The sequence below is a fragment of the Corylus avellana genome, chromosome 7 (assembly GCF_965113065.1).
Source record: "Corylus avellana chromosome 7, dhCorAvel1.hap1.2, whole genome shotgun sequence".
Lineage (NCBI taxonomy): Eukaryota > Viridiplantae > Streptophyta > Magnoliopsida > Fagales > Betulaceae > Corylus > Corylus avellana.
In genome coordinates, this window is record NC_142496.1 from 3,656,332 (window position 1) to 3,680,988 (window position 24,657).

The 24,657-nt window shown below is 37.4% G+C and overlaps 1 protein-coding gene across 2 annotated transcripts; it reads left to right on the forward strand.

The window, feature by feature from the left end:
- The first annotated feature begins 381 nt into the window (after positions 1 to 381).
- On the forward strand, positions 382 to 24,379 carry LOC132184800 (uncharacterized). 2 transcript variants are annotated; one of them, XR_009440585.2, is made up of 2 exons: positions 382 to 495; positions 23,777 to 24,379. XR_009440585.2 is itself a non-coding variant. In XM_088518354.1 (2 exons), the coding sequence occupies exon 2, from the start codon at positions 3,453 to 3,455 to the stop codon at positions 4,476 to 4,478; it is 1,026 nt and encodes a 341-aa protein (XP_088374480.1). In that variant the 5' UTR covers positions 382 to 495; positions 3,203 to 3,452; the 3' UTR covers positions 4,479 to 5,118. The 2 variants fall into 2 exon arrangements, 1 of the variants encoding a protein (XP_088374480.1); XM_088518354.1 differs by lacking the exon at positions 23,777 to 24,379 and adding an exon at positions 3,203 to 5,118.
- The last annotated feature ends 278 nt before the right edge of the window (positions 24,380 to 24,657 follow it).

Here is a 24,657-nt window from a genome sequence, read left to right on the forward strand (position 1 = left end):
AATAATAATAATAAACAAAGTTTATAGTGTAAATAATGAATAGACTAATCAGGTTATTTACTATTTATATTAGAAAAAAAATTACAAAATAATTATTCGACTTGAAAAGAAAAAATACTAATAATAGTTAAATCAAACTATTTCGAATGCTCTTATACGAAATTAGTGATACAAAGTGCTTTTATATAATAAAAACACCACGCAGAAAGAAAGAAAAAGAAAAAAAAAAAAAAAAAAAATGTTAGGTAAAAGTAAAGGGAAAGTGAACGTACCTATTCTTCTACCCTTCTCTTTATCTCACCCAGCTGGAAAGTAAGATGGCCTTTATTTAACAAGCCACCCCAGTAGCAGACTTTCCCGCATTCTCAACGTCTAGAAAAACATGAAGCCAAACTGCTCAACCCCTTCTCTCTTTCTCACCTTAGCATGAAATTCGGGAAAAATGCTATAATTTTCATCTTAGCAATGGGAGGGTTTGGAAAGAAAAATGCACAGGTATATATATATATTTTTCCCTAAAATTCATGTCTTTATTTTTTCATTTGTTTAATTTTAGATCTATGCTATTTGTTTGCATATCCATTTATTATTTATATTTTGTTTGATACTCAATACGATATTGGAAAATGAAATCAAATTGAAGTTTTGTTTATGAAATTAGAAAGAGTCAAGACTGGTATTTTTTTTTTTTTTTTTTTTTGGGTTGATAGATTCATAATTTCTGTTCTTTGATATGTTTTATCACAAGCAAAGTAAAATGAGCACAGGGGTGGAAGGGAGGGTTGAGAGGGCTCAAATGCCGCTTCTCTCCCTCGATCTATCCCTGCATATTAAGGCAACTGATAATGGGCATATGAGTTTTGATTATAATTTGGGTTTTCTCTTTATGTTGTTTCTGCAACCGATTGTGGAAGATGGGTTTGCTTTTATTGTTCTTGCTTTGGGTGGTTGAGTTTTGCTTCATTTTAGGTTTTCTAGATTTTATACTACCGTCATCAAATTAGCAAAATGACTAATTTTAGGTGTCAGGGTGCCAATGTTTCCATAAAGTTTGTTTCTTTGATATGTTTTGTGTAAGATATGATGGTGTAATTGAATTTTAAGCTCTTATGATCTAAAAGATGTGACTTCTCTACTTTTGCCGGTAACAATCATAAAGTTTTACATGTTCGCAATATCAATAAAACATTTGTTGGCATGTTAATTTTGACTTGTCAATTATTATTTATGTGCCATTTTGATACGTCAATAATAATTGACATGCCATTCTTTCACACGTTAAAAACTAATAATAAAAATTATGTGTTTTAAAAAAAAATTAACGATTAATAAAAATTAATTGATTAATGATTAAGGATTAATAATAATTAATAACAAAATTTTTATAAAAAATTTGATAAAAAAAGTTTTAATAAAAATTAACGATTCATAACAATTAATAGTTAATAACAAAATTTAATTGTTATGTGTATAATGATTATTGTAATTAATTAGATTTTTTCCGTAAGAGAGGTTTGAATTATAGGCTTATAATTTATATATATTAAGGACTTTTACAATACTAAAACTTCACATGCATTGATTATTTTTACTTCCAAATTAATCCTATTTATTTAATTAGACCTTTCATATATAATTAGGGTACGTATAGTTAGCTTAATTAGGAGTTGAAATAATTAGCAAGCTTCAAACCTATCTAGCTAGCCAACTGTTATATATATATATTGCTTTGATTATAACAGAAACAAGACAAGAAAATTTAACAGACCTAAATTTTCTAAAACTCCCAAACGGAGTAAAAGTTCTAAATTTGAAAAATATTTTTCAAAAGATAAATGTTTCAATTGTGGAGAAGTAGGATACTATGCTGACAAGTGCCCTAAACCTCCCAAAAAGATTAAACAAGAGATTAATGCTTTAAACATCAAGGACGATGAAAAGCAAAAAATCTTCCGAATTTTCCAAAACAATGGGTTTTCTGATTATTCTTCAAATGATGATCTTCCATCCTCTTCGGATTCTGATTATCATTCTGATTCTTCTGTTTACGAAAATTGTTATAAATTTGAGAACTGTGCCGGTTCTTGCTGCAACACAAAAACTTGTTCAATGATGTCCAAGTCAGAAGAACAAGAAGATTTGCTTTTAACTTTGATTTCAAAAATTGATAATCCTGAGTTAAAAGAAGAGTATCTTAAAAAACTTAAGAAACTCATGTTAAAAGATTTTGAAAAACCAGCTACTTCCAAAATCTCTCTTGAAGACACTTTGAAACGTTTTTCAAACCCGAAAAACAAAGTGCTTACTGTCTCAGATTTGCAGCATGAGATTAGCAACATCAAGAAAGATATTGTGAAATTGCAAACTGAATTGCAAGCTGTTAAAACTGAAAACAAAGATTTACAGCAACAGCTTCTGCCGTTAAATCTTAACAAATGTTTTCCAGAAAGTGCTTCCAGTAACGAAGACACTAAAAAATCTGAGCATGATGATGAGGCTGAATCCACCCATAAACCTCTCTCTGATGAGGTTAAGGTTGTCAGTATGATTAGTAAAGTTGTTCCTCCCAAATGGTATTCAAAAGTTCATATCCGTATTTCTGATGAATATGTTTTTGATGCCATTGCTTTAATTGATTCTGGTTCTGACTTGAATTGCATTCAAGAAGGTTTTGTTCCCAAAAAATATTTTGAATCATCCACTCAAAGATTGAATTCTGCCAGCGGTGATAAATTACATATCAAATATGAACTCAGTAACGTTCATGTTTGCCATAATAATGTTCATTTTCATACTTCTGCTGTTCTTGTGAAAATATGAAAGAAAAAGTAATTCTTGGCATGCCTTTTCTTTCTTTGCTTTATCCATTTTCTGTTGATGAAATTGGTGTTTCAACTGTCAAGTTTGGTTCTAATATTCAGTTCCAATTTGTTTCCAAATTTGAGATTGATATTAATAGGTTGATTAATAGGTTTTCAGGATTAGAGTCTGATGAGTACCCTACTCCCATTAGGACTTTATCTTGTTTAAACACTCCCACTGACGGTTGTGTTTTACCTACTTTTTATACCTACCCCCAGCTCATGGCGCATATTATTATAACTGTTTTACTTTGCATCAAAATAATTTTGAAATTATTTTGTGATATTTTAAAGATTTTTGCATCTTTATTTCTGATTTCTTTCCTTTTGAAATTTTGCAGTGCCACCATGGCAAGCAAAAAAGATAAAGAGAAAGTCACTTCCAAGGCTCTGACCATCAAGTCAGAGTCTTCCATTGTTCCTACTGCTTCCCCATTGCCATTTTCATCTGTTGCCCTAACCAACAGATTTACTCCTTTTAATCCTGGTTCCTAGGTTTCCTACTCCAGCACTCTTGCTGCTCCCTATGATCCCTTTGCGGATCCTTCCCAGAAACCTTCCATAAAGTACGACCGAACGTCGTCAGAATACATGACCCTTCCTTACTCCCAAAATTTGTTTTTTGTTGAGTTAAATCGGGTTTCCTCTTCCCTCACCCCCGGAGATATTGCCGTCTCCTATTTTCCCCCAAACTTTCATTGGATCCCTGAGCATCCTTCGAAAAATTTGGCTTATTACTCTGCTATCCTGAAACAAACAGGTTCTGTTTTCTTCAAGGCCATCCCAGATAAGATTAACCCCCAGAAAACAGTTTACCACAGTGTTTATTTCAAGAAAGTTATTTTGGAAAAGGAATGGGGTAATCACCCTTCTGCTTCCAGGTCCCTTAACGGGTTCAACATCCCTTGTAATTATTATGATTACGTGGATGCTTATTTTAAATTTCTGCTTCACCGAACCTCGAAATTTGAACATTCTTGGTTTGTCAGTTTTGATAAAGAGTTCTATGGTATCCTTCCCCTCTGGTTCTCCAGGTGGTGGAACCAATTTGGTTGTCTCCCTGATATTCTCCCCCTCCAGCTTGTTGATGCCTTTCAAATATTTAAAGGTCATTACAAGGTTGATTCTTATGGAGCTAAGTTTTCTACTATGCTTCATTTTGTTAAAAAATTCAAGATTCCTTGGATTCTGAGATGGCAATATCACCTATCGGAAGACAAAATTCAAAGACATTGGTATATCAAATGGTGGGATAAATGCTCACTAAATGATTCCATTGTCCTTGCTGTTAAGAACATGGCTCACGCCCCCAAGGCCTTTCCTGCCCCAAAGGCGTCTGCTCTGTCCAATTTATTGATTCCCCCCAGTGCTTTCTCCTCTCCAAAACGAGAAAAAGAAAGTTCCCCTACTTCCTCCCATTCAGCTTCTTCAAGTTCTTCAAAGAAGAATTCTTCCAAGAAGAAAGAAATAGTTGAAGCCCTACTTGCTGCCCTGGAAAACTTAGACGATGATGAAGACGAGACGTCTAAACCATCAGCTGAGAAGCCCATCCAGGTTCCACCTTATTTTGAAGACTCACAAGACTACTATTCCTATCCAGGGGTCGAAGACATGTGAATGATTGGGTCCCTAACGGCCCTCAAAGATTAGTCTTATCTAGCCTCTCATAACGGCTAGTTTTCTCAAGTTTTCCCAAGACTGGCTTCATAACGGCCAGATTTGTTCAGTTCGACAAAAACCCGACCCATGACGGTTGGCCTTCAGAGTTTTTATCCTTGATCTTAGACGGATCACTGTTCATCAGAGTTACTGTGCAAAATCACTGTTCACTTTTACTGTTCATGTCCGGACGACACGCGCAGGAATACTGTTCAGATGCACTGATCACTCACTTTTCAAGATTTGTCCGCCGACACTACAGTGCCGACAATCTACTGTTCCAGATTGATGCTTTTACTGTTCAGACTGGCGCCAGACGTGCCTTTACTGTTTACTTTTTACTGTTTGCTTTTGGCCGCATGAACGCGGCTCATGATTGTAATTTACTGTTTATGCTTTTGCTCAGCCTATATAACGGGCTCCCCTCCCCCATTGTAAGGCAGAAGTTTTTTGAGTGACTCTACCCTCACCAGAAACTCTCTAGCCCTTCCCCTTCAGATTCTTCTTCTTCTTCTTCCCTATCCATTACTTCAGTAAGTCCGAACGCTTACTCCTGTAAAGGTTTTATCATATAATCTATAACGATTATCTGTTTTCTGATTCCAACTTATCAACTGCTTTAATTTCAGTTGTTTATTTTGATTATCAATTGTCATACCGCCATCTTGGACGGTTTTATTGCTTTGATTTGCAACTGCTTATTTTCTGCATCTATTATCACCTCCCCTCATCCCCTGCATCTATATGCATACTGCATCTATCAACCAAGGAGGGGGAGGGGTGGAAGCGCAGTATGCATATAGATGCAGGGGATGAGGGGAGGTGATAATAGATGCAGAAAATAAGCAGTTGTAAATCAAAGCAATAAAACCGTCCAAGATGGCGGTATGACAATTGATAATCAAAATAAACAACTGAAATTAAAGCAGTTGATAAGTTGGAATCAGAAAACAGATAATCGTTATAGATTATATGATAAAACCTTTACAGGAGTAAGCGTTCGGACTTACTGAAGTAATGGATAGGGAAGAAGAAGAAGAATCTGAAGGGGAAGGGCTACAGAGTTTTTGGTGAGGGTAGAGTCACTCAAAAAACTTCTGCCTTACAATGGGAGAGGGGAGCCTGTTGAATAGGCTGAGCAAAAGCAAATACAGTAAATTACAATCATGAGCCGCGTTCATGCGGTCAAAAGAAAACAGTAAAAGTAAACAGTAAAGGCACGTCTGGCGCCAGTCTGAACAGTGAAAGCATCAATCTGAAACAGTAGTTGTCGGCACTGTAGTGTCGGCAGACAAAACTTGAACAGTGAGTGAACAGTGCATCTGAACAGTAATCCTGCGCGTGTCGTCCGAACATGAACAGTAAAAGTGAACAGTGATTTTGCACAGTAACTCCAAGTATAAATGAACAGTGATCCGTCTAAGATCAGGGAGAACCAAAAATTCTGAAAACCAACCGTTATGGGCTGGCTTTTGTCTAACTGAACAAATCTGGCCGTTATGTAGCCAGTCCTGGAAATCCAAATTATTCTTCATTATCAAGAGGACCAATGGAGTCAAGATAGGTCTGAATCCATTGCTTCTTTTTAGAACAATATTTGGGGACAGGAGGAGGAGCAGGTGCAGAATATGGTACTATGGCATCATATCTGCGAGTCATAAGCTCAACTTTTTTAACAATGGGACCAATTTTTGGAGACATTGTCCAAGTTTTGCATTGAAACCAGCGTCTTTCAATTTTTTCTTGATTTCTGGCATATTTCCATTTGAGAAACCAAGGGATTCTGAATTCTCTGGCAAAATAAAGCATGGGAGAAAAAATAGGGTTGTAATGGGCAATAAAGCCTTTACAGGCAACATGAGAAGAGAAAAGGTGAAAAGCATAAACAAGAGGACCAGGAAGAACATCAATTGTTAGGCCAAAATAGTCCCACCAATGTTTGAACCAAGGGGGAAGCAGGCAATTGAAATCTTCAATGAAAGTAATGAACCAGAAGTGTTTGGAATCAGGGTTCTGGTAAAGCATAAAGCGAAACCAGGCATTGACATAGTCATAATATGAGAAGCAAACTAGAGAATTGGAAGATGGAAGGAGTTGAGATGGGTGAGAACCCCATTCTTCAACAGAAATGAATTTGACAATATAGGCAATAGTCCCAACAGCCGTTAAAGGGTTGTCTTTCTTGGGAATATTCCTGAATTTGATGGATTTGGTTTTGATTAGAATATCAGTGAAAAATGATAAATCTTTCAGAGGATGCTCAGGAATCCAATGAAAATGAGCAGGGAAATAATTGAAGGCTAACTGTCCAGGAGTCCTGGAGAGATCTTGAGAAGAAAACAAATATTGAGAAAATGGAAGAGTAACCCATGGGAAAGATAAGACAATGGGATTAGAATTTGGTTCCGTCTGAGAACCAGATTGGGAGCTGGATTCCGTCTGAGAACCAGATTGGGAGTTGGATTCCGTCTGGGAATTTGAAGCAAGAGGAATATAACCATGAAAGGCAGAAGAATCTGACTGGACAATAAGTGGGGATTTCCCAAAAACACATGAAGTATGGATTACAGGTTCACCAAGGAAATCAAGGGGAATCTGATCAAGTGGGATGGAGGGACAAGGCTTCAAGACAGAGTTAACCTTTTCCTTTCCCTTGTTGCTGGCCATTGTGGCACTGCAAGAATTCACGGGTAAGAAAATCAGGTATTGAATTGTTTGAGCCTTTGATGTATTCAATATCAAAATCAAAAACACTCAAAATAGCTTGCCATCTGGCGAAAATCTGTTTTGATGCAATATTTTCAACATCTTTTTTCAAAATATACTTGGCAGATTTACAATCAATTCGCAAAAGAAATTTTTGATTGAGTAAATCAGACTGAAATTTAGTAATGCACAAAACAACAGAAAGTATTTCTTTCTTGATAGTACTATAATTAATCTGCGCAGAATTCCAAGATCCAGAATGGAATCGAACAATTTGTTCAGAAGATTCTGGGTTAGATTCTGATGAAACAACCTGTTTTAGGATACCTCCAAAGCCAATATCAGAGGCGTCAGTATCAACAATTTTGAAAGAATTATCAGAAGGGATGCCTAGACAAGGGAGAGTCTTGACATGGAGTTTGATATCTTTGACAAGAGAAGTATGGATATCAGTCCAAGGGGGAGGATTGCCTTGCAACCTTTCAAATAAAGGCTTGCAATGTTTTTGCAAATCCTTGTAGAAATCAGCAATATAATTCAGAGAACCAAGAAATCTTTGAAGCTGTGATTTCTCAGTGATGACATCAGGGAATTTATCAGCAAATTGAATCGCCCTGTCAATAGGACGAATCTGACCTTTAGAAATATCAAACCCAAGAAATCTGATTTTATCTTGGAAGAGTTTGATCTTTTTGGCAGAAACAACAAGCCCGTTATATCGAATAGTTTCTAGAAACGATTTCAAATGTTTCCAGTGTTCATCGATGGACTTTGAGAAAACAAGAACATCATCAATGTAAACAATAGTGAAATGACTGAATGGGTTAAAAATATCGTTCATGATATTCTGGAACTCACTCGGGGCATTTTTTAAACGAAAAGGCATAACATTCCACTCATAGTGACCAAATGGGGTAGTAAAGGCCGTTTTGTACCTTAATCTGGACTTGCCAAAAACCCGACTTTAAATCAAATTTAGAGAAGACAACAGCGTCGTTCAGACGACTGACCAAATCCTTCCTATTGGGGATAGGATACCTAATCCATTCTAACACATCATTGAGGGGCTTGTAGTTAATGACTAACCTTGGAGCACCTCGTTCCAATTTCTATGTCATTTTTCATGACATAGAAAGCAGCACAGGACCAAGGGGACTTACTCTTTAAGGACTGGCTATATAACGGCCAGATTTGTTCAGTTAGACAAAAGCCAGCCCATAACAGTTGCTTTTCAGAATTTTTGGTTCTCCCTGATCTTAGACGGATCACTGTTCATTTATACTTGGAGTTACTGTGCAAAAAATATATATATATGAAATTCTTTCTTTCTGTAGTCTTATACATTACAAAATTTCAATCTGATATATATATATATCCAACAAGGGAGGGGAGGAAGCGCAGTATGCATATAGATACAGGGGATAGGGGAGAGTGATGTACATGTAATAAGATAATTTAAATCAAAGCAGTAAAACCGTCCAAGAAGGCGGTAATGACAGTTGATAAATCAAGATATAAAACTGAAATTAAAGACAGTTGATAAGATAAACAAAGCTCGTTAAAAAGCTTAAAATCGTTACAGATTTTTAGACAAAGCTTACAAGAATAAGTGTTAGGACTTACTGAAGTAAGTGACAGAGAAGAAGAAATGATAGGGGAATGGCAAGAAAGTTTCTGAAGAAGAGCTTTGGAATCTCTGATAACTTCTGGAAAACCTCTGCCAACATTGTCAACTTGCAAATTGCCTTGCAAGATGTTAATACTGAAAACAAAGATTTACAACAAAAGCTTTTGCTTTTAAATCTTAACCAATGTTTTCCTGAAAGTGTTTCTGATAACGAAACAACTGAGCATGATGATAAGGCTGAATCCAGTCATAAATCTTTGTCCAATGAAGTTAAGATTGTCAGTATGATCAGTAAGGTTGTCCCTCTGAGATGGTATTCAAAAGTCAGAATTACCATTTCTCCTGATTATGCTTTTGATGTTTTTGCTTTGATTGATTCTGGTTCTGATTTGAATTGCATTCAAGAAGGATTCATTCCTAGCAAATATTTTGAAAAATCCACATAACGGTTGCACTCAGCCAGTGGAAGCAAATTGCACATTGATTTTGAATTAAACAATACTTATGTCTGTTTTGATAATGTTCATTTTCATATTTCTACCGTTCTTGTCAAAAACATGGGTGAAAGGATAATTCTTGGGATGCCTTTTCTTACTTTACTTTATCCATTCTCTGTTAACGAGATCGGTGTGTCTACTGTTAAATTTGGTGTTAATATTCAAATACCTTTTGCTTCAAAATTTGAGATTGATGTTAATAGGTTGGATATTAAGTTTAGGCAGTCCTTAGATCTAGAAACGGATAAGGACCCTATTACCATCAGAGTTTTATCTTGTCTAAACACTCCCCTGATGGTTGTGTTTTCCCAGAATTCTTTGTTCATACCTATCCCCAGCACATGACGCATATTATTATTTCTGCTTTGCAAAAAATAATTTTGACGTTATTTTGCATATATTTTATAAAGGTTTTAACCATTTTGGTTTTAATGTCTTTCCTTTTGAATTTTTGCAGTGCCACTATGGCTAGCAAAAAGGATAAAGAAAAAATTGGTTCAAAAGCTCTGACTATAAAATCAGAGTCTCCTCTTGCTTCTTCTCTACTAATTTCCTCTGTTGCCATAACCAACAGATTTGCTCCCTTCTGTCCTGATTCCCAAATGACGTACTCAAGTATGCTTGCCTCTTCTTATGATCCATTTTCTGACAAACCAAAAAATCCCTTCATAAGGTATGATAAAATGTCTGCCTATATGATCCTTCCTTATTCCCAGAACTTGTTCTTTGTCGAACTTAATCGTTCTGCTTCTTCTAAATCTGCCGGAGATATTGCCCTCTCCTATTTTCCTCCAAATTTTCATTGGATCCCTGAACATCCTCAGAAAAATTTGGCTTTCTATTCTGCTGTCTTAAAGCAGACTGATTCTGTCTCCTTCAAATCTATTCCTGATAGGAATAATCCACAGAAGATACTTTATCATAGTGTTTATTTCAAACGGATTATCTCTGAAAAGGAATGGGGTAACCATCCCTCTGTCGCAGAATCCCTTAACGGATTTTCTATCCCTTGCACATATTATGATTATGTCGAAGCCTGGTTTAAATTCTTACTTTACCAAACCTCTGTCTTTGATCATTCCTGGTTTGTTAATTTTGACAAGAATTTTACCGGCATCCTTCCCCTCTGGTTCTCCAGGTGGTGGAACCAATTTGGCCTTCTTCCTGACATCCTCCCTCTCCAATTGGTTGAAGCTTTCAATTCATTCAAGAACAACTACAAAGTTGATTCTTATGGCTCTAAGTTTCCACCTATGCTTTATTTTGTCATTAAATAAAAAATTCCATGGATTCTGAAATGGAAATATCACCTTTTAGAAGACAAGATCCAACGACAATAGTTTATCAAATGGTGGGATAAATGCTCACTAGTTGATGACATTGTTGTTTCTGTCAAAAATATGTCTCAGGCCCTCAAGGCTCCTGCTTTGCCACTAACGGCTAAATCCCCACTGCTTATTACTCCCAGAATATTTTCCTCACCAAAAGAAGAAAAGGAAATATCCCCTGTTTCTTCCCCTTCCACTGCATCTAGTTCTTCCAAGAAGAAATCTTCCTCTAAAAAAGAGAAGATTAAAGCCCTTCATGCTGCCCTTGAAGAGGATTCTGACAACGACGAAGAAGATGAAAAATCTGCATCGTCCCAGAAGCCCATCCAGAAGTCCCTCCAGAACCCTTACTATGAAGATACACAAGAATACTATCCTTACCCAGGGATTGAAGACTTGTAAAAAGCCTCATAACGGCTCTTGATTGGTCCTTAACGACCACAATGTTCTCAAGAAATAGAACTGCTACCATTCCACTGACGGTTCGTTCTCAGTTCACTGTCCCTAACGACAGCAAAGAAAATTTGTGATCTTCAACGGGTCATTGTTCATCATGTTTTGAAGTTACTGTGCAAAATCACTGTTCACTTTTACTGTTCATTGTCCGGATGACACTGTACAGAATTACTGTTCAGAAGTACTGTTCACTTCACTATTCAAGATTTGTCTGCCGACACTACAGTGCCGACAGCAACTATTGAAGATTGGTTACTTTTACTGTTTCAGATTGGCGCCAGACGTGCCTCTACTGTTCACATGTGACCGCACTGACGCGGCATATGCTTTCACTGTTATGTTCATGATTGTATTTTGTGTTATGCAATGTAATCGGCCTATTTAACGGGCTCCCCTCCCCCATTGTAAGGCAGAGGTTTTCCAGAGGTTATCAGAGATTCCAAAGCTCTTCCTCAGAAACTCTCTTGCCATTCCCCTATCATTTCTTCTTCTCTGTCACTTATTTCAGTAAGTCCTAACACTTACAATATCTAAGATGCAGGGGATAGGAGAGAGGCAAACTTCTCCCCTATCCCTAGTTCTTCTGCATAAACTTCTCCTCTTGATTCCCATCCTGCTGACCTTCCCCAAATGCACTCTCAATTTACCTAGTCAGAATCTTCTGCCTTTTGCCAATATAAACCTGGACCTATGGTTCCACAGACGGAACCTAGTTCTAATCCTGTCAATATCTCTTTTCCCTAGGTTACTCTTCCCTTTTCTCAATATCTATTCTCCATTGAAGACCATTCTCATACCCTAGAGCAATTGGCTCATGCATACTTTCCTTGTCATTTTCATTGGATCCCTGAACTTCCTTTGAAAGATTTGTCATTCTTTTATGATATATTGATTCAAACCAAATCTGTCAAGTTTCGTGCTATTCCCAAACACAACGATCCCCAAGCGATTGTTGGTACCATTGCATATTTTGTTAAATTCATCACTAACGATGAATGGGGTTCTCACCCTTCTGCCCTTATTCCTTCCTCTAATTCTCAAATTCCCTATTCTTATTATGATTATGGTAATGCCTGGTTCCAAACACTTCTGGTTTATTACTTTTGATAAAGACTTTAACGGTCTTCTCCCTGCTTGGTTTAAACAATGGTGGGATCAATTTGGTTTAACCATTGATGTTCTTCCCCCTCAACTTGTTTATGCTTACCATCTGTTTTCATCTCACATCACCTGTAAAGGTTACTGTGAAAATTTTAACCCTGTCTTTCCTCCTATGCTTTATTTTGCCAAAAAGTTCAGAATTCCTTGGTTCCTAAAATGGAAGTATGTCAGGAATGATGAAAAGATTGAAAGACATTGGTTCCAATGTAAAACTTGGGAAATGTCCCCCAAGATTGAACCCATTGTCAAGAAAGTTGAATTGATGACCCACAGGGTCGCTGCCGCTATGCCAGTCATAGCATCTCCTCCACCACCAGTTCCTAAATATTATTCCAAGAAGAAACAATGGATTCAGACTTACCTTGAATCTATTGGTTCTGTTGCTGATGACGAAGAATAATTAGACAATCCATTAACGGTTGGTTCCTATGAAGACTGGTGAAAGGCCTCTTAACGGCTCTTGATTGGTCCTTAACGACCACTATGTTCTCAAGGGATAAGCAAAGAGATCGCAACTCTTATAGCTCTGATACCAACAAGGGAGGGGGAGGAAGCGCAGTATGCATATATATGCAGGGGATAGGAGATAGTGATGTACATGTAATAAGATAATTTAAATCAAAGCCGTAAAACCGTCCAAGAAGACGGTAATGACAGTTGATAAATCAAGATATAAAACTGAAATTAAAGACAATTGATAAGATAAACAAAGCTTCGTTAAAAAGCTTAAAATCGTTACAGATTTTTAGACAAAGCTTACAAGAGTAAGTGTTAGGATTTACTGAAGTAAGTGACAGAGAAGAAGAAATGATAAGGGAATGGCAAGAAAGTTTCTGAGGAAGAGCTTTGGAATCTCTGATAACCTCTGGAAAACCTCTGCCTTACAATGGGGGAGGGGAGCCTGTTACATAGGCCGATTACATTGCATACAACAAAATACAATCATGAACATAACAGTGAAAGCATATGCCGCGCTAGTGCGGTTACATGTGAATAGTAGAGGTACGTCTGGCGCCAATCTAGAATAGTAAAAGTAACCAATCTTGAACAGTTGCTGTCAGCACTGTAGTGTCGGCAGACAAATCTTGAATAGTGAAGTGAACAGTGCTTCTGAACAGTACTTTTGCACAGTGTCGTCCGGACTATGAACAGTAAAAGTGAACAGTGATTTTGCACAGTAACTTCAAAACATGATGAACAGTGACTCGTTGAAGATCACAAATTTTCTTTGCTGTTGTTAGGGACAGTGAACTGAGAACGAACCGTCAGTGGAGTGGTAGCGGTTCTTTTTCTTGAGAACATTGTGGTCGTTAGGGACCAATCAAGAGCCGTTATGAGGCTTTTCACAAGTCTTCAATCCCTGGGTAAGGATAGTATTCTTGTGTATCTTCATAGTAGGGGTTCTGGAGGGACTTCTGGATGGGCTTGTGGGACGATGCAAATTTTTCGTCTTCTTCGTCGTTGTCAGAATCATCTTCAAGGGCAGCAAGAAGGGCTTTAATCTTCTCTTTTTTAGAGGAAGATTTCTTCTTGGAAGAACTAGATGCAGTGGAAGGGGAAGAAACATGGGATATTTCCTTTTATTCTTTTGGTGAGGAAAATATGCTGGGAGTAATAAGCAGTGGGGATTTAGCCGTTAGTAGCAAAGCAGGGGCCTTGAGGGCCTAAGACATATTTTTGACAGAGATAAACCATATTTATCCCACCATTTGATAAACCATTGTCGTTGGATCTTGTCTTCTAAAAGGTGATATTTCCATTTCAGAATCCATGGAATTTTGTATTTAATGACAAAATAAAGCATAGGTGGAGACTTAGAGCCATAAGAATCAACTTTGTAGTTGTTCTTGAATGAATTGAAAGCTTCAACTAATTGGAGAGGGAGAATGTCAGGAAGAAGGCCAAATTGGTTCCACCACCTAGAGAACCAGAGGGGAAGGATGCCGGTAAAATTCTTGTCAAAATTAACAAACCAGAAATGATCAAAGACAGAGGTTTGGTCACGTGTGAAGGGCAATATCTGCCGGAGATATTGCCCTTCTCCTATTTTCCTCCAAATTTTCATTGGATTCCTGAACATCCTCAGAAAAATTTGGCTTTCTATTCTGCTGTCTTAAAGCAGACTGATTCTGTCTCCTTCAAATCTATTCCTGATAGGAATAATCCACAGAAGATACTTTATCATAGTGTCTATTTCAAACGGATTATCTCTGAAAAGGAATGGGATAACCATCCCTCTGTCGCAAAATCCCTTAACGGATTTTCTATCCCTTGCACATATATGATTCTGACAACGACGAAGAAGATGAAAAATCTGCATCGTCCCAGAAGCCCATCCAGAAGTCCCTCCAGAACCCTTACTATGAAGATATACAAGAATACTATCCTTACCCAGGGATTGAAGACTTGTGAAAAGCCTCATAACGGCTCTTGATTGGTCCTTAACGACCACAATGTTCTTAAGAAAAAGAACTGCTACCATTCCATTGACGGTTCGTTTTCAGTTCACTGTCCCTAACGACAGCAAAGAAAATTTGTGATCTTCAACGGGTCACTGTTCATCATGTTTTGAAGTTAATGTGCAAAATCACTGTTCACTTTTACTATTCATTGTCCGGACGACACTGTGCAAAATTACTGTTCAGAAGCACTGTTCACTTCACTATTCAAGATTTGTCTGCTGACACTACTGTACGGACAGCAACTGTTCAAGATTGGTTACTTTTACTGTTCCAGATTGGCGCCAGACGTGCCTCTACTTTTCACATGTGATCGCACTGACGCGGTATATGCTTTCACTGTTCTGTTCATGATTGTATTTTGTTTTATGCAATGTAATCGGCCTATTTAACGGGCTCCCCTCCCCCCTGTTAACCTTTCTTTGTGTCGAGATCTTAGGTGTTAGACGGTAGTCCCCCACCCCGTCAGTTACTGTTGTATTATATATATATATATATATATATATATATATATATATATATATATATATATATATATATATATATATATATATATAAACGGAGGGGGAAGCGCAGTATGCATAAAGATGCAGGGTGTAGGGGAGAGTGATGTACATGCAATAAGATAATTTTAAAACAAAGCAATAAAACCAGCCATTAGGCGGTAATGACAGTTGTATAAACAAAATAAATAACTGAAATTAAAGATAGTTGAGAAGCTGGATAAACAAAGCTTGGTATATAAGCTGAAATCGTTAAAGATTAATTGTTACAGATTAGATAAGCTGACAACAGTAAGTGTTAGTACATACAGAAGTAAGGGATAGAGGGGGAGAGGACACAAGAACAGGGGAATGGCTAGAGAGCAAAGGAGCTTCAGAGGATGAAGGTCTCTGGTAAATTGCTTCTGCCTTACAATGGGGGAGGGGAGCCCGTTATATAGGCCAATTACATCTAATAAAACAAAATACAATCATGAACCAAATAGTAAAAGTAGATGCCGCGTTAATGCGGTTACAAGTGAACAGTAAAGGCACGTTCGGCGCCAATCTGGAACAGTGAAAGTAGCCAATTTGGAACAGTAGCTGTTGGCACTGTAGTGTCGGCAGACAAATCTTGAACAGTGAATAGTGCTTTTAAACAGTAATCCTGTACAGTGTCGTCCGTGACAAAGAGCAGTAAAAGTGAACAATGGTTTTGCACAGTAATTTCAAATAGCGATGAACAATGATCTGTCGAAGATCAGTAAATAGTAACCAACAGAGATCCGTTGAAGATCAAATGGAGAAGGGAGAAACCAGGCTAGCCGTTAATGAGCTAGTCCGCAAATCTTGAACAATTTAGCCGTTATGAGGCTATTGGTTCACAAGTCTACTATCCCTAGGTAGGGATAATATTCTTGTGTGTCTTCATAATACGGGGGAACCTGAATGAGCTTTTCGGATGATGGTTTAGATTTTTCTTCATCTTCATCATCGGAGTCATCCAGGGAAGCAAGGAGTGCCAAAATCTTCTCTTTTTTCTCTTTCTTCTTAGAAGATTTCTTCTTAGAAGAATCTGATGAGGCAGAAGGGGAAGAAACAGGTGATAAGTCCTTTTCTTCTTCAGGAGAGGAGAAGATGCTCGGAGTAATCAAGAGTGGGGATTTAGCCGTTAGTGGCAAAGTAGGGGCCTTGGGGGCTTGAGACATTTCTTTGACAGATATGACAATGGAATCAACTAGTGAGCATTTATCCCACCATTTGACAAACCACTGCCGTTGGATCTTGTCTTCTGAAAGGTGATATTGCCATTTCAGAATCCATGGAATTTTGAATTTTTTGACAAAATGAAGCATAGTTGAAAACTTAGAACCATAAGAATCAACTTTGTAGTTGTTCTTAAATCTTTGGAAGGCTTCAACTAGTTGGAGAGGGAGAATATCAGGGAGAAGGCCAAATTGGTTCCACCATCTAGAGAACCAAAGAGGAAGGATACCGGAGAAATTTTTGTCAAAATTGATAAACCAGGAATGATCAAAATTCGAGGTTTGATAAAGCAAAAATTTAAATCAAGCATCGACATATCTCCGGCAGATTTGGAAATAGAAGAACGATTTAATTCGACAAAGAATAAATTCTGAGAATAGGGGAGGGTCATATAGGCAGACGTTTTATCATACCTGATGAAAGGATTTCTTGATCTATCTGAGAAGGGATCATATGAGGAAGCAAGGGTGCTGGAATATGACATTTGAGAATCAGGATAGAAGGGAGAAAATCTGTTGGTTATGGCAACAGAAGAAATAGGCAAAGAAGAAGCAAGGGGAGACTCTGATTTTAAGGTCAGAGCCTTGGAATCGACTTTCTCTTTATCCTTTTTGCTTGCTATTGTGGCACTGCAAAAATTCGTAAGGAAAGTAATTAGAACCAAAATGGTTAAAATTTTAATAAAATATATGCAAAATAATGTCAAAATTATTTTTTGCAAACCATAAATAATAATATGCGCCATGTGCTGGGGATAGGTATGAACAAAGAATTTTGGGAAAATACGACTGTCAAGGGGGTGTTCAGGCAAAACAAAATTCTAATGGGAACAGGATCCTTATCTAACTCTAGATCTGGAGGCTGTTTAAACTTAATGTCCAATCCATTAATATCAATTTCAAATTTGGAAGCAAAATGTATTTGAATATTAACACCAAATTTAACAGTTGAAACACCAATCTCGTCAACAGAGAATGGATAAAGCAAAGCAAGAAAAGGCATCATAAGAATTTCCCTTTTGCTCATATTTTTGACAAGAACAGCAGGAATATGAAAATGAATATTTTTTTGGCAAACATAAGCATTATTTAATTCATAATCAATGTGCAATTTATTTCCACTTGCAGAGTCCAATTTCTGAGTGGATTTTTCAAACTATTTACTTGGAATAAATCCTTCTTGAATGTAATTCAAATAAGAACCAGAATCAATTAAAGCAAAGACATCAAAAGCATAATCAAGAGAAATGGTAATTCGGACTTTTGAATACCATCTGGGAGGAACAATTTTATTAATAATACATACAATCTTAACATTATTAGAAAGTGGTTTATAGCTGGATTCAGCTTCATCATCATGCTCAGTTGTTCCGTTATCCGAAATAGTTCCTGGAAAACATTCGTTAAGATTTAAAAGCAAAAGCTTTTGTTGTAAATCTTTGTTTTCAGTATTAACATTTTGCAAGGCAATTTGCAAGTTAACAATATCTTTCTTGATGATACTAATCTCATGTTGCAAGTCTGAGATAGTAACTACCTTCGATTTTTGTTTTGAAAATCGTTTCAGGGTATCTTCAAGAGAGATTTTAGTGCCAATAGGTTTTTCAAATTCTTTAGTCATGAGTTTCTTAAGTTTTTTAAGATACTCTTCTTTTAAATCAGGATTATGAATTTTTGAAATCAGGGTAAGAAGTAAATCTTCTTGTTCTTCTGATTTGGTAGGAATAGAACAAGTTTTTGGATTGCAGCAAGATTCAGCACAACCAATTTTAACACAATTTTCAGAAGTTTCAGAAGCAGAGTGATAATCAGAATCAGAGGAAGAAACAATATCAAAGCCATAAGAGTTCCGATCTCTTTGCTGCTTGATGTACACCCTGCTCTCTCTTGACCCCCTGAGTATAGTCTTGTTCTTCTCCTCTTTACTTACTCCCTATTTCACCTTTCTCTGTGTTGAGCTCCTAGTTGTGGAACGGTAGTCTACCACCCTGTCAGTTACTGTTGTAAGGAACGGTAGTTCACCACCCCGTCTTGTCAGTTTGCGAACCTGTAAGTCCCGTTGGAAAGCCTGGGTTGGCGTGTGAAGGGCATGTAGTAGGTGCTGAGTGTTGGCCAAGGGTATGTGTGAATAGTTCTGGTTTCAACTGTTTCGCGTCCAAAGGTATGTGTGGATAGTTTTGCGTCTAGGAAGTACATGCTTAGGAAGTTTTCCTTGTGAGTAAGTACCTAGGATGAGATCCTGTAAGACTTTGCCCAGCGAGTAATTTTGAGTTTAGTTTGTGTGTCATAATGTGGAGATCTAATTCTTCTGTTAGTTCTAATTCCAGTTTACCACCTGACGTGGTTAATTTTGAAAACTTTTCTGTTGAAGGTGATTCTGATTTTAAATTTGATAAATGGAACATCCCTAAGCTTGACGCTAAGGATGTTTACACTACCTCTTGGTTTAATTCTTCTTTTAAAATTTCATATTCTGTCAAAACTGTTGAACAAACATTTGCCATATCAGGTAATAATCAAACTATTACCTTGTTTAACAAAAAAATTGTCAATGACTCTCTTGCCAAAGGTTACAAGTTTTTACATATTGGTTCTGTTCAAGTTGCTGTCAAGCCATTGAACAGAACTTGACAGAAAGATCAACGGCGAGACACAGGGAGGTCAAGAGAGAGCAGTGTGTACATCAAGGTAGCAAAGATCAACAGCGAGACACAGGGAGGTCAAGAGAGAGCAGTGAGTACATCAAGGTAGCAAAGAGATCGCAAACTCTTATGGCTCTGATACCAACAATGGAGGGGGAGGAAGGGAGGGGGAGAAAGAGCAGTATCCAACAACGGAGGAGAGGAAGCGCGGTATGCAAAATAATGCAGGGAGTAGGGGAAGGTGATAGTTATGCAAAAGAACATTTAAATCAAAGCAGTAAAATCAGCCATGAGGCGATAATGACAATAGTATAATAAGATTAAAGAACTGAAATTAAAATTAGTTGAGAAGCTGAAATCAAAACTTGAAAGTAATATTGATAAAATATCTTACAAAAGTAAGTGATGGGACTTACTGAAGTAAGTGATAGAAGAAGAGGGGATACAAGAAGAAATCGAAATATGAAAGCAGGGGAAGGGCTAGAGAGCTTCTGAAGTAATGGGTAATAAGCTTCTGCCTTACAATGGGGAGAGGGGAGCCTTATGTAGGCGAATTACAAGCAGTAAAATAAAATACAATCATGGAGCAAATAGTTAAAAGTAGATTCCGCAGCACTGTGTAGTCTGTGGTCAAAAGTAAACAGTAGAAGCATGCGCACTGTAGGGTCGGCGCCAATCTGGAACAATAAAAGTTGTCAATCTAGAGTAGTAACTGTAGGCACTGTAGTGTCGGCAGACAAAATATGAATAGTAATAGTAATCTTGCACAGTGTGTCGGCAGCAACAGTAAAAGTGAACAGTACTTTAGCACAGTGATCTTCAAATAGTGGTGAATAGTAATCCAGAGAAAATTCTTGAAAAGGGGGAGGAACCAGTTGTTTTGAAACCAGCCGTTATGAGCCAGTCTGCAAATCTGAATAATAACTAGCCGTTATGAAGCCAGTCTGAAATCTGAGAGCCAAGAGCCGTTATGAGGTCATTCTTGAAGTCTGGAGAGCAAAGGCTGTTATAAGCCAATCTGAAATCTGAGAAACCAGCCAGTCTGGAGAGAAAAGGCTGTTATAAGCCAAAATAATCAATCTTCATCATCGGAGATGGAGTCAAGAAAGGTTTTAATCCATTGTTTCTTTTTAGAAATAGTTGAAGAGGGGGAGAAAGGAATTGGAGGTGGAACTGGAGCCAAGGGTGGCAAAGTAGTTGAAAGTTTTTTGAACTAAATTTTCAACCTTTTTGACAATGGGGTCAATTCTGGGGGATTTTTCCCAGGTTTTAGCTTGAAACCAATGTCTTTCAATTTTTTCTTCATTCTTAGCATAACTCCATCTTAGAAACCAAGGAATTTTGAATTTCTAAGCAAAATGAAGTATAGGTGGGAAAATGGGATTGTAATCATTACAGCAGCTGTCACAGGTGATATGGGCTGAAAACAGATGGTAAGCATGAACAAGCTGAGGAGGGTGAACATTTAAAGTAAGACCAAATTGACTCCACCACTGGTTAAACCCAGCAGGGAGAAAACCATTAAATTTCTTATCAAAATTGATAAACCAAAAATGTTTAAATTCAGAATTTTGGAAAAGCATAAATTGGAACCAGACATCAACATAATCATAGTAAGAATAGGGAATGTGAGAATTGGGGGAAGGTCTTAGAGAGGAAGGATGAGAATTCCAATCATCGATAGAGATGAAATTGACAAAATATGCTATAGTACCAACAATCGTTTGCGGATTCTTGGTTTTGCTAAAAATTGGTCTGAACTGAACATAATTGGTTTGGGTTAAAATACCAGTATAATATGATAAGTCCTTCAAAGGATGTTCAGGAATCCAGTGAAAATTCGGGGGAAAGTAAGAATGAGCCAACTGCTCTGGAGTCTTAGAATGATCTTCAGAAGAAAATAAATACTGAGAGAAAGGGAGAGCAATAAAAGGAATGGTAATATTGGCAAGAGGGGGACTAGGTTCCTAAGGAGGAGCCATAGTTTCTGGTTTAGATAAATGACTAAAAGCAGAAGTATTTGACTGAGAAATTTGAGAGTAGAATGGGGAAAGACTTGAGAATTGAGTAGCAATAGGAGTATTAGGAGGAGGGGGTGAGGAATAGTAGCCGCAGGTTTTAAAACGGGATTAATCTTTTCCTCGCCCTTTTTGCTGGCCATTGTGGCTCTGCAAAAATTCACGAGTAAGGAAATCAGCAATTGAATTATTAGAAGATTTACAATCAATATGCAAAAGAAATTTTTGATTAAGTAAATGGATTTAGATGGGTGAAATGGAATGAAATTCCATTTAGGAGGGAAATAATTCTTTACAAGATCCAAATGATTCTTGAGGTGATGCTGGTCATGTTCTATAAAAAACAGATTTTCTATATATGTTTTTTGGACAAATCTAGATCGATTGGTATGGGTAATTGGCTGGGTGGTATAGAATTTTTGCTGCTGTATGTGTTTTGAAGAGTTCTGTTGGGTAGGGATAATGGTTGCTGTAGGACATTCTACCAACTGGTAAGGGTCCGGATGGCTTGGGGATGCTAAAGTTGATGAAAAAGTAGGTCTTGGAGAACCAAGAACCTGAAACTTGTTTAACATGTTAATGGGTGAACATGTGTCATTGGGGTTTACATTTCCTGGGCTCATGACTATATGGTAACTTGGTTGTGACTTGATGGAAGATGTTTTATTTTTGTTTTTACTGGATTGTGGCTTGTCAGCCATCTTTTCCCTGCAAAAAATTCAGGAGTGAGGAAATCAGGTATAGAATTTTGATCTCCTTTGATGTATTCAATATCAAAATCGAAGATGCTTAAAATTGATTGCCATCTGGCAAATGAGGAAGAAGATCATTGCGACCGGTCTCCCAATCTACAAAAGAACCATCATCATCAGCACTAGCAGCATTGGCAACATGCACAACCATGATGGACCTCCCAGGCCCTATCCTCATCGACATTCTCTCAAGGCTGCCGTTCAAGTCAATCTTGGTCTCCAGGTGCATATGTACAACTTGGCGCATTTTTGTCTCGGACCTTCTTTTCGCTTCTATGCATTGCACAAGAGCTCCAACCCTTGAGCTCTTGCTCCACCCCAAAAGCGTCGGTTGTCCCTCTGCAACCCTTCACTGGGTTGATCTTGATTGCATTTTCAAAACTGCTCCTCCTGATGATCGAAACGAGCGGCGCAAAACCAAGCTTAATAGCAAATTTTATCTTCCAGTTCCAGGTTGTAACATTGAGAGGAAGTGCCTTAAACCATTGATGAACGCTGGAAACATCTGAATTCGTTTCTAGAAACCAGCAAACATAACGGGCTTGTTGTTTCAGCCAAAAAGATCAAACTCTTCCAGGATAAGATTAGATTTCTTGGATTTGATATCTCTAAAGGTCAAATTCATCCTATTGACAGGGCTATTCAATTTGCTGACAAATTCGCTGATGTTATCTCTGATAAATCCCAACTCCAAAGATTTCTTGGTTCTCTGAATTATATTGCTGATTTCTACAAAGATTTACGAAAGCACAACAAACCTTTGTTTGACAGGTTGCAAAATAATCCTCCCCCTTGGTCTGATACGCATACTTCTCTTGTCAATGAAATTAAGCTTCATGTTAAAACTCACCCTCGCTTAGGTATCTCTTCTGATAATTCTTTCAAAATTGTTGATACTGATGCCTCTGAAATTGGATTTGGAGGTATTCTGAAACAGGTTGTTTCTCCAGGATCTTCCCCAAAATATCCTGAACAAATCATTCGCTTTCATTCTAGATCCTGGAATAAAGCGCAAATTAATTATAAACTATTAAAAAAGAAATTCTTTCTGTCGTTTTATGCATTACTAAATTCCAGATTTAACAAATCACTTTGAAACTTTGAGATGCATAATACTATAGGTAAAATCTCTTTTTTAATAGTACTATTATTACTTTGTGCTGAATTCCAAATTCCTGAATGGAAACAAACAATTTGTTCAGGAGAATCTGGAGAGATTTTCAGTTTGAGAATACCCCCATATCCAATGTTGGAGGCGTCTGTTTCTACAATTTTGAAAGCTTTTACTTCAGGAATGCCAAGACAGGGCAAAGTCTTGACATATTTTTTGACTTCTTGGACAATTGAAGTATGAAGATCTGTCCAAGGTGGAGGGATGCTTTTAAGACGATCATACAATGGTTTACAATGTTTGCTAAGATTTTGATAAAATTCAGTAACATAATTTAAAGATCCTAGGAATCTTTGAAGCTGGCTTTTATCAAGGATAATATCAGGAAATTTGTCTACAAATTGAATGGCCCGGGCAATGGGTTTAACCATTCCTTGACTGATGTTGAATCCTAGAAATCTGATTTTTGTTTGAAACAAATTGATTTTTGTAGCTGAAACAACTAAACCACTAACTTTGATGATACTGGGAAACGAATGAAGATGTCTCCAGTGTTCATCAATTGACTTTGAAAATATGAGGACATCGTCTATATAAACAATTGAGAAATGTGCTATAGGGTCAAATATTTCATTCATGATGTTTTAAAATTCACTTGGGGCATTTTTTAACCCAAAGGGGATGACGTTCTGATAAGCGCTAACATATTCATATTTTCAGCCCTTCATTTTGTGTTTTTGATGTTTTCACAGGCTTTTGGAAGAAAGTGAAGTAAAACTGGGTGATTTAGGCTCAAAAAGAGAAGATGGGAAAATTAGAGCCCCCTGGTACTACGATCAATCGCAGGGTACCTGCGATCGAGTGCAATACTAGAGAAGATGCTGCACGAACCAGGCTAGGAGCGATCGAGCGCAGGCAAAAGAAGGATCAATCGCAGACCTGCGATCGAGCGCACACGGGGTGTGATCGAGCGCACCCGTGCGCAGGAGGCATTCCAAGTGGCGGCTACAATGTCCCTATTTCCATATTAGGATTTTTCAAACACCAAATTGTAATAGGACTGAACCCTGCGAAAACTTTAGGGTTTACTACTTTTTCAAGGACTTCTAAAGCCTATAAATAGACTCTTAAGTCTTTAGAATAAAGAGGCTTGGAGAAGGCAGAAGAATAGGAGCTCTCAAGACAAGGGTTTATTCTTTCCTTTCTTTTATTTTATTTTATGAAGATGTTTAACATCAACTCTATGTGTAGCTAATTTATTTAGTAGGGCTAGATTGAAACCCTAGTTATGTTTAGTTAATATTTCAATATTGGCGCCTTTGTGATGGTTATGTTATGCTATTTAACTTGGTTAATTCCTGCTTTCATGAATTCCTCATATGTGTGTGCTTGATCAACATATGCATGCGGCATGGACTAGTTAATTAAATCAATTTGGATGATCGAGTCTTGGGTTTAATAAGAGTAACAAAAGATATCCACACCGGATTCTTAGGTTAATCAACATGGGGAACCAGGAGTAGACACCCATGCCCTAGGCCTCATGTGTTTGTCGATTTTCACAGATTTATGCTTTCTTAAAGAACAATCTAGTAGACACCCATGCTAACTCTTTTAAGAAAGAAAAGAATTA

Excerpts from the sequence above, each read along its gene's own strand:
- LOC132184800 (XM_088518354.1), top strand. The coding sequence starts at position 3,453 with ATGACCCTTCCTTACTCCCAAAATTTGTTTTTTGTTGAGTTAAATCGG.